The sequence below is a fragment of the Daktulosphaira vitifoliae genome, unplaced genomic scaffold (assembly GCF_025091365.1).
Source record: "Daktulosphaira vitifoliae isolate Bord-2020 unplaced genomic scaffold, ASM2509136v1 Scaffold_184, whole genome shotgun sequence".
Classification (NCBI taxonomy): domain Eukaryota; kingdom Metazoa; phylum Arthropoda; class Insecta; order Hemiptera; family Phylloxeridae; genus Daktulosphaira; species Daktulosphaira vitifoliae.
This window is the reverse complement of record NW_026099752.1, coordinates 801-12,084: the sequence shown is the minus strand read 5'-3', so window position 1 is coordinate 12,084 and position 11,284 is coordinate 801. Positions and strand designations below refer to the sequence as shown.

General features: G+C 25.3%; 1 protein-coding gene across 2 annotated transcripts; it reads left to right on the top strand.

The window, feature by feature from the left end:
* Positions 1-400: 400 nt before the first annotated feature.
* Positions 401-10,914, top strand: LOC126909206 (uncharacterized). Of its 2 annotated transcripts, XM_050691622.1 has the most exons (9): positions 401-504; positions 1,455-1,511; positions 2,788-2,920; positions 4,386-4,624; positions 7,726-7,843; positions 8,957-9,138; positions 9,304-9,433; positions 9,533-9,714; positions 10,897-10,914. In XM_050691622.1, exons 2-9 carry the CDS (start codon positions 1,473-1,475, stop codon positions 10,897-10,899), a joined length of 1,026 nt encoding a protein of 341 aa, XP_050547579.1. In that variant the 5' UTR covers positions 401-504; positions 1,455-1,472; the 3' UTR covers positions 10,900-10,914. The 2 variants fall into 2 exon arrangements, with proteins under 2 accessions (XP_050547579.1, XP_050547578.1); XM_050691621.1 differs by lacking the exon at positions 10,897-10,914 and having other exon boundaries at positions 9,533-10,186.
* Positions 10,915-11,284: the final 370 nt, after the last annotated feature.

Genomic DNA, 11,284 nt, shown 5'->3' with positions numbered 1-11,284 from the left:
TAAGGCTAACATTAATATTATAATTAAAAATTTCAGGAACATAATAATTACATTCATGGAACTGTTTAAGAAATTACTGTACAAATAAATACTATGGGCCTTTCAATAATATTAATACTTGAGATCATAAAACTATAAAACTAACTTTTTATAGTTGAAATCATTGTTCTTTATTGTATTAATGATTTATTTTATTATAAACGAATAATAGTCTTTGTTTTATAATTATACTAGATGATATCATTAATTAATTTAAAAATACCATTTTACTTTAAGTATTGATATTTATAAATAAAGATTATAGATATAATTTTGAAGAATGAATAAAAATTTATTTAACACATGTTTAAATAATTATCGTAAAATATTTACTTTAAGTCAAAGGATTTAGAAACAATAAAAAAACCCATATAACAGAATAGTCAAATTTTACTAAACCGTGTTAATAATTATCTTTTAAAATTTTTCCAACTATAAATATTTTAAAATTGAAAAATTACACGAGTAAGTATGCATTTTTCGTAATACGTAAAAAAAATCTTAGCATATTATAAAATTATGAGTAAGTAAAAAATATATAATAAGTTAATTCCATCATATGAAATATTTATTTATTGTAAACATTGTAAATTGTACTTATGCCTAAATCAATTAATAAGTAGTAAAACTAAATTTGTAATATTTTATCTCTAATGTATAACTATGAAATTCGAATAGATATCAAATTGATATAATGCAATTTTATTACTCCAGAAATTATACTTGAAAAATGAATTACTATGATCATTAGTAATTTATCATATTTTACTTTTGAACTTGGTTGGACTAAATAAAATTTTAATTTTTTTTTAGTATCGATTAAATTACAAAATTTATCTATTGTGGACAAAATTTTATTTATTATATTTTGTAATCTTTCAAGTTATAGGTTTAAAAAAAAAAAAATTATAGGGTAATGATCAATTTGCCCAAAATAACTTTGAAAGTCATGTTAGTGGTTTTAACTTAAGATACAGATTTCTAACTCGGTAATTTAGCCCGTTAAAAATTTAAATGGGTTTTTTGAACATTATTTTATTTTATTTAATGAGTAATTAAATTACTTGAATTTTCTAATTAGCAATTAACTCGAAAACTAGAATCAATATGAATATTTTAATTACAGCGACGAAAATCTATTTAGAATCTACTATCACATTGATTGGCGTATAAAATTTTTTATTATTTATTAAAGAGTCTTATTTAAACTTTTTTTTTTTTATAATGGAAGGTCTAAGATTATTAATTATAAGTAATAATGTTACATGAAACAATTATTATTACAAAACATTATATTCAAATCTATAGTAAATTATATGAAAAAATTGTAATGACTCTTCCTCAAAGTAGATTACTAAATCTTAAAATATGTTAATAAATAATAAGCATAAAAATTTATGATTTTTTTTTTCAAGCTTCATTGTTAATAGAAAATGATTGTGTATACATATTTACATGTCTTTATGTTTTCGGTAAGTAAACTCAGTAACTAGATGCATAAAATAAAAAATAATATATTTACATACATTGTAAAATGGGGATAGATATAATATTGAGCGTAACAAAGAATTCAGATTTCTTGATACTCTAACATTTATTCAAACTTTTTAGGCACAAATTTATACTGTTAGGCTTTTAGTAGCTATCCAAATATAGTTAGTGTGAAAAACATATTAAGGCTGATAAACGTGCAGAAATTTAAATGAAAAAAAACTGTTCACTAACACTACAAAAGTTTTTTNTGAAAAAAAAAACTGTTTACTAACACTACAAAAGTTTTTTATTTAATAAGGACTAATCTTTTGTGTTATTATTGACTAATCTACCTAGAAATAATATTTCAAATCAAAACTTTTATAAAATGTTGAAAATTTATATTGTATAAATATTTGTACAGAAACAAATTTGAGAATATATAGATAATTGATTTGATGATACAGTGAATTGAATAAAATTTGAACTGTCCAAAATTAAAGTTTGGGTTAGCATTAGTGCAAACACCGATTATAAAGATTAATTTGTTGCTAATATAATTTTTGGATCTATTATTTAAATTTAAATATTGTTTACTCAAATAAACAATATTTGGTTCATTTAGAACAAATATAAATAATATATTATTCAATTTTTTGCGAAATATTCGACAAGACAATTGGAATTATGGGTACTAAACATACCGATGTATTATTGTTCACATCCTATGTCGCTCCATACATGATAAAATCTGATAAAACTAGAGAAGTATTTTATTTTAGAATGATTTATGTAACGTTAATGGCGTTTAAATAGTAACAAGTGGTAGAGTAGGGTAGAGAGAAATCGGTAATTGTCGAAAAAAATTATGTCTAGTTTAAAAGAGATTTATAAAATAGTCAAATCGAGTTTAATTATATATAGCTTAAGTTCTAAGCTCGTTTTCTAGGTATAAGACTTTACTCGGTAATAATCTTAAAGTATTACGTTTAAAAAACTTACAGAACCATATTATTATTCAATGCATTTTTAAGGAATCTAATGAGAGAACCGGTTAGTTTGAACTTAATGTAGTGTTTCCATTTAAATNTTTTAAGGTATCTAATGAGAGAACCGGTTAGTTTGTACTTAATGTAGTGTTTCTATTTAAACAATTATTTGCTAACAATATAATTGTTAAGTTATTAAAATTAAGAATTTTAGTTAAAAGTTAGATTTCTATCGGTTTTTTTACAGTTTAAAAGTTTTTTTTATAATAATATGTTATTTTTTAAGGGACTAATACTTACAACGATTGCCAATGAAATAATTGAATACTTGTCTTTTAAAAACTTACTAGAAGCAAAAGAAGAATTTTATAATTGCTTAAATAACATTGAATTTGACGACAATATACAAATAGAGAAAGGTGAAAATCTGATTAAATGTATATTATAAAGTCATTGAAATTTTGTAAATATTTTATAAAACAAAGCATTGTTAAAAAAATGCTAAAAATCGTGGTATTTTTGTGTCATTTACTAAAATATATTATTAAATCTTATTATCAATTAAAAAAAAAAACCCAGCACAGGGGGGTCACGGCACAGTGTTGACGTGGCATAGTTGGATCAAGTATAATGATATCTGACAGTGATTAAAATCACTATCAAATATAAACGCTTCGATGCAAATCTTTAGATAGTGTTTAATTTTAAAAAAATTGGTGTTTTATTCCAAAAGCTACTTGATCTTCTGGTTCCTTATTAATATCTCGATTAAGATAAAGTATGTCGAATGAAAAAGGGTTTATTAAAAAATATTATTTCTCATAAAAAAATTGTGTGGATCCATAAACTTTTCAATAAGTTATAGCATTATAAAGTTAAATATAATATAAATAATAAAATCGAGAATTTTCATACAAAAATAGCATTCGATAGCCATTTTCGCCGTGAAGACAAGTCCAGAGGTCAAATTTTTTTTCAAATTAAAGTACATTACATTAACTTTAATTTAAGATATATATAAAAGTGTCAGACCTTCCGGAACATTTTCAAAAGTTAAGTTGAAAAAGTTAATTGTTTGTGAAAAAGTTGTCATTTTAAATCTCCCCTGTGGGCAGGTTAAGTGTCAGATTTACAAAAAAATATACCAAATGATAGGTTAAGACATCAAAAATCTATATAAAAAAATTATTTTCATATGTTTATTTTTGAAAAAGTTACGGCAGATTTTAGTAAAAAAAATTGAAAAAATTTCGAAAATTAGCGATTTTTAAATTTGTAATTTTTTTGGAGGTTTCCCCCATTTACGGGGAACGAGGGAAATTTTTTCAATTTTGAAGGGTAATGTCTTCGACTAGATACGATTTGTGATCTTTTGACGTATCGTTGAAAGAAATCCGTTCGGTGAGAGCTGAGAAAAAGTGGTAACAGACACAAAAAAAAAACACATCATAGTAAAACCAATACCTTCTCAGCTTCGCATCGAAGCTAAAATATAAAATTATAATTCATTTAATCTGTGACTGATTAATGTATATCACAACTTGGATTGCAATTTATTTTTGAAAATAGATTATTCTACTTATTACGTATATGCTTAACTCTTTACATTTGTCTATTTGAATACTATTTTAGCTTCGATGCGAAGCTGAGAAGGTATTGGTTTTACTAAGAGATGTTTTTTTTTTTTGTGTCTGTTACCACTTTTTCTCAGCTCTCACCGAACGGATTTCTTTCGACGATACGTCAAAAGATCACAAATCGTATCTAGTCGAAGACATTACCCTTCAAAATTGAAAAAATTTCCCTCGTTTTTTTTAATATTTTTAACTTAATAATGCTCTAACTTTGTTTTTATTGAGTGTATGATTATTTGTATTTGTTTAGAATCATTATATGCATTTTTAAATGACATAAGAGAAAGGTATGTGTCCGGTAATTTACCACCGATCAATACGAGTAAAGAAGTAATGAAATTCATTGGAATGTTCGGTGATTTAACACTAAATAAGATCAGTAAAGAATTAATGAACTCCAAAGGAGAACAAACATCAAGTATTAAAAAAGATTTAAACATTTGCTGTACTATGTTTCATGAGAGATTGTTCGTAGTTGAAGAACCTATAGTAATATTTTTACTTTACTTTACTTATTTTGNGATTTAAACATTTGCTGTACTATGTTTCATGAGAGATTGTTCGTGGTTGAAGAACCTGTAGTAATATTTTTACTTTACTTTACTTACTTTGTATACTTTTTTATAAAATAAGCAATTTATTGATGGTTCTCATTGAAAAACTATTAGAGTATTCTATAGTTTTAGTTGAAGAGTTTAAATTTTTATAAATTTCATTTTAACCGATATGATTATTGAAAATGTAATTCTGCAAAATGTTCTGATAACTCTAATAAATTTCGATCCAGTTAATAATTTTTGATTATAATTTTATTTTTAATATTTGTTAAATATGAATTGATAAAAGAATAGAAAAAAATTAAATCTTTCCTTGCTAAATTATGGATATAGGTTATGTATAACTTTTTCTATTAAAATTATCAATTTTTAATTAGGTGGACCTTAATTAAATGTTATTTTACTTATTAATTCGATTAATAAAATATGGCAGATCTTATTGTTATTTATTTATATGTTTAAATTTAAGTTGAAACAAAGCTGTTGTTTTATTCTAAATGATAAAACCGTTGTCGTTTATTTTTCTGGAATTTCAAACGATTAAAAAATTTACCTTTAATCTGATGAACAATTTAAATCGAAATTAGTTTAAATTTTTTATCAAATTCATTTAACTTAAAAAGTTGTTAAATTTATTGATCAATCTTTTTTGACTTCAAATCTATTAACATAAAATAAATTTGTCTGAATAAAATATTTATTTGGTTAGTTTTGCATAATATTTTTAGTATACTCATAAGTTACAATTCACTATTCAATTATAAACACTCATTTCAAGAAGTTGATAAATAAAATAAACCAAACCCAGTAAAGTTGAGTATCAGAAAGTGACATATTTGGTATATAAGGGACAAGTATACATAATAACTTACATTTATTATTATCATTATCATAAAAAACGCTTCGATGTGAATTTTTTTTAACTTATCTTCTTTTTCTTCCTTTACTGGCATTCCTACTCTCTAAGAGTTTTTGCCGCCATTACTACGCTTCGCCACCTATCTCTATCTTGGGCTGTCTCTCTCCAGTCTTCAACTCCAAGGATTCTTAAATCTTCTTCTACCACGTCGATCCATCTTTTCTTCGGCCTCCATCTAGGTCTTTTCCCTTGTGGTTTCCATTCCAATGCTACCCTGGCTATCTCGTTCTCTCTTCTTCTCGCTATGTGTCCTATTCTTTGGCTCTTAATAAAACTTGTTACCGGTGCTATTTCCAACATGTCATATAGTTCACTGTTGTACCTTCTCCGCCAACTTCCCGTTGTTTCATCGATGACCGGTCCGCATATTTTCCTCCACACTCTGTGCTCAAAAGTCCTCAGGTTTCTTTCTGTTTGTTTGGTCGTTGTCCACGCTTCGCAACCATACGTGAGAGTTGGTCTTATAATAGCCGTGTACAATCTTGCTTTTGTTTTTCTAGATAGAATTTTGGATGTAAAGAATTTAATCATTGTGTAGAACGTTTTTTGGGCTTTATTTATCCGAATACTATTTTTAGTATTTTAATACTATTTTTTAATTTATCAATAATTTTTAAATATGTAATTAAAATATTGCTATGTTTCAAAATTTCACTCAAATAATAAAGGGTCGTTATAAATTATTTGTTTTATTCCACAATTAGTTTTATACAGAGCTAGAAGAGTATCAGCTATAATCTTCCGTTACATAGTCAATTACTATCCTTCAAGATCATGAAATACATCCTTTTAACTTTAAAAAATATTTATTTTTTTTGAAGGATATGCAAAAACACAGCGTCAAGAGTATTAAGTGGGTTTTTGAATATCATGCATGTTACCGTAGGCTAGTAATTATTGGATTAACACAATAGTATAGGCCAAAAAAGTACAAAAATATCCAATGCAAATTGTATGATAAAATAAATTATTTAAAGCTTATTGTCTCTAGTATCCTGTAACAATGAAATAAATATATTTAATAATAAATATAAGGATTAATATTCATCAAGCTGGAAAGTTGGGTTTGGTCTAATTGTTTGAATTGAGTTTCTATTGTGGTTCGTAAAGTTCGAAAGTTTAAAACAACAAAGAAAATAATTAGTAGTCCTCTATTTCGAAGTGTAATAAATAAGTTAATCAAAAAGCTCCTTTAACGGTACCACTGTTATATTGATAGTTTTTAAGACAAATATTTCGGTTATATTGTTATCCGTTACCCGTCATTTGTGGCGGGATTATTGAGAAATTATTATTATTTATGACTTGAAGTAAAGAGTTTCCTCTTTAGTTGTTAGAATGGCAACCCCATTGTAATTTTTTGGCATTTAGGTCACCGCCCACTATTAAACTGTGGTCTAGAGTAGAAAAGTAAGTATTGAAATTTGACGGAGAGACCGACTGCCTAAGAAGACAATATACAGATGCGATTGTAGTGGGTAAATGATTTAGTGTTATTTTTATGGCAGCAGACTGTAAAAAATGTTCATTAAATTGAATATATTGATAAAATTGTATAGTGTTTTTAATTATGATAGCTGCACCACTGTGAGTGGAATTATCCGAGTGGTTTGTATTTATTCTTTTGTAACCAGGAATTGAGAATTTTGTTCGACTAGTGAGATGGGTTTCAGAAATTAAGGCTATATCGATTTTTTTGTCAAGAAGAAGGTTTAAAAGTTCATTTTTATGGTTAAAAATACCATTTATCAAAATCCTAAAATTAAGATACTTTTTTCTAATTTTCTGCGATAAGTAATATGAACTAGATCGAACAAGATTAAGATAGGGTTCTTTTGATGTATTGATAATTAATATTGGTTCAGTGAAAGCTAAGAATTTTTATGGACAAACAAAAAAAACCCAAACCATCACAAAACCAATACTTTTTAAGTATCGTATCTAAGCTAAAAATATTAGTTTTTAACAGTAATTGTAAAATGATTTTACAATATATAATACTATTATAATATATAACTATATAATCATAATATTTTATGTGTTATATTAAAGACATCATAAAAAATATAATTGTACAATTACAATAGAAATTAATTGGTGTGATATATTTATAGATAACTGAAAACAATGATATTGTTACCAGGGCTTTAAAAAATTATGGTATAGCTGTCAATATGTTGTATGACTGTTTCAAAAAGTATCATTGTTTGGATAATGGCGCAATACCAAAGAGTAAGTAATATTATACTAATAAATGATGTAACAGACAAATGTATAAACAGGTAAAAAAAGTTGTACTACCAAAGTTGTTACTAATATTATTTCTATCTTATCATTATATTAAAAACGCTATTTGGTTCATACATCAATTAATGAATTAAAAATTCACAAGAAAAAAAATTATAAGACAACATTTTAATATTATTTATGAATCAAATAATTTTTTTTCATTACAAAAATGTATAATTGCTCTGAAAAATAAAATGAGTGTCCTGTCTAAAACCGATCACGATATTCATCTCATATTCATTATTTTTTTCTTAATATGAATAAACGCAGCGCACGGTGGTATTCACGCGGCTTCGTTAACGTTCCTGGTTTTATTTTTTGTCTTAAGTCTTTGGGCAATATCGAGGATCAGGAATAAAGTGACATGACTGTATAAATGAATGTCGAATGGATTTTACAATACATAATTATAACAATTAAATTTATTATACGTGAATTATAAAATCTTATATACACCAATGTGGATATGGTGGATTATTAATACTAATGCCACAATAGCGCTGACATAAACAAATAATAAATTATAAATGTGAGTAAGTCTTAGAAGGAAAATGAACAAGCATTATACTTGTCGGCTATTTGAAACGGCTGATGATAATGTTGAATATTGAAAGGATCAATTGAAATCGAATGCGAGTAATTGACCAACGTGTACAATATGTTATGAACGGTACTGTGATGTATCTCAGAAAATATATAGACCCAACGGCGATATACTTAGCGCATAAGGGTGCGACTATCACAAAAGTGATGTTTTACTTTTACAACAAAATGAATACAAAAAAACTGGCTCGCTAGCGCCACAGATCATGTAGCAGAAAAAGCGTTAAGATGGCGGCGAAAATGTAGACATAGAAAGAAAATTGACAACAACGCGATGTAGCACAATTATAGCATAATTAATCACAACACAATTTCTCGACAGCATATTGATGTGTATCCAACATAATATTTACTATAAAAATAAAAAAAATTTTCTACTTTTTTTAAATTTCCTTTATAAATATCCACAATTTTATTCTGTTATCATATAATATTAATAAAATACAATTTCAGACAGATTAAACCATGATTATTTTCGTAAATCTACGATCAATAATTTAAAGAACATTATATCTAAAACTTCTACTCCTCAAAATATGGTTAAACATGTACGAAATTGCATTATAATGAACGATAATGTATTTGGGAAGTATTGTTCTGCAGCTTATTATACTTTTTTGATATCTGAAAATAATGTGAGTATAAACAATAAGATAATTATAAAAAAAAATGTGCGGGACTGATAGAATTATAAACTGATTATATTGATATTATTCGCTATTACAGTGTTATATTAATTATCGACTATATTTTTATATGATCTTCTAATATTTAAATTAACCCAAATTTTCACTTCAAAGGGAATTTTTTTTACAATAACTGTTGATGGAATAATGAATTTAATAACATTGAAGAATTTACCTCGTGCTAAAACAGCGCTGTACAATTGCTTCACGAACAATAATTTAATTGATTTTATAAAAAATCGCAGTATGTTAATTTTTATTATGAATATTTTAGTTTTTATTTAATAAGTAACCAAAGTTTATTAAAAGTAATTTTATCTATTTATTTTTAACATTTTTATAGGATCTTTTGATAAATTTTTAAACGGTTTAAGAAAAAGAATTGTTTCTGCTAAAGTTCTCCGTAAAAATGTTCATGTGGAAATAATAAAATTCTTAAAAGAAGATTTATCAAATTTCACGAATGAAATAATTAATTGTTCTACTAATTTTTATTCGACATTGTTTGAAGTGACAGAACCTGAAGTAAGTATAAAAAGATTCTTAATTTCGCTTTGAAGGTAAAATTAGCTAAATTAACGATTAGTAAACTAAAGGTCGATTTATACTATAGTCAATTATTTATGAAAATTATTTAATTTTAAATAATACGATTTCGTTACATAATTTCTAGGACTAATGTATCCTTATTTTGATTTTTATTGTGTAAATTCATTTTATTGAGAAATTTACATCAATTAATTAAACCTTCTTCTCTTCTGTCAAACACAAGATTTAAAAGTATTTGGTCGGTAAATTACGATATTTTAAATAGGACACCGTGACAAGGCCGACTGTATATTATTAATTATGCTTTCTGTTTCGTTCCTACGATCAACTTGGCAGTTACGAATTTTTCGATATCGAACTTAGCGTCAGATTAATTTTATTACTAGTATGCCACTCTGTTATCATTCTAGGTTTTATTTAAACAATGATTATTTTTATTTCTCTTTGCTTGACAACAACACACAGTGTTATATATATATATATTATTCAATATGTATATAAATATACAGAGTGGAACTGATCTAACTGAATACTCATATAACTTATAATCTACATAACATTTTTTACTTTTTTTTTTAATAAATTTTTATAATATAAATAGAACTATATTTAAAATTGTTTTATGTTATTTTTCGCAATTACTAAAAATATTTTAAAAATTAATTTTTTTTTTGAGATTTTAAGATGGCCTTTTTAGAAATAAGTTTTAAAGAAAAATTTTGATACTAAAAACTCTTATTTTAATACAGTAGTTGGGTTTATACAGCATTTTTAAGTTTGTAAAATTTTGATTTTTTTACAATTTTCCTATGGTGTCAAATGTTAGTCTATATTATGTAAAGTACAGAAGTAAACACTTATTACGTTATTTACTGTTAACAGTACGCGATTTCTTTTCTAAGGATAATAATGTTTAACTCGCTGTATATAGAAATAATTATCTATTATATTTTCTATTTACTACTGAATTTTAATAAGTAATTTTTTTACCAACATTTTTCTAAAAACTGCTCCACAAAATAGCTATCTTTTTTTTTTACTTTTTATTTAAAATTTTAAAATCATTAATATTTTTAATAAAATGTAAAAATATAAATTATTAAAATATAATTATTGATCCAATATATAACGTATGTTCTTAAAAAAAAAAAAAAATAGTAAAAAATATTAGCTAGATCAAAAGTTATTAAGTTGTCAGTGATTGCTGGGCCACTCTGTATAATTGCAAAAGTCAGAAATAAATGTGTTAGTGTATTCTTTTATGTGGTCTGAGAAATTCAAGAGGAATTGATTTTCTGCAAATGTTCTTCATCAAATAAAAGCTTCACCAATTAAAAAATGGCCTGTTTTAAAAGGTCTGGTCGATTGGAAAAGAGGACATGAGTTCAGACAAACCTCAGCACGAGTAAGTACGGTGTACACTTCGTCGAACGATAAATGCGACTTTCTCAGTATTCTTTTTACTATTTTGTGATGCTTGACCGTTTGGTATTTTTAGACATTTTATTTTTTGCGAAAAATATTCATCTTGGACATATACACTTAT

Coding starts and splice junctions, on each gene's coding strand:
- LOC126909206 (XM_050691621.1), top strand. CDS start 1,473: ATGATTGTGTATACATATTTACATGTCTTTATGTTTTCG. Junction 7,844..8,956: donor TAATGGCGCAATACCAAAGA/GTAAGTAATATT, acceptor ATACAATTTCAG/ACAGATTAAACCATGATTAT. Junction 9,139..9,303: donor TTTTGATATCTGAAAATAAT/GTGAGTATAAAC, acceptor TTCACTTCAAAG/GGAATTTTTTTTACAATAAC.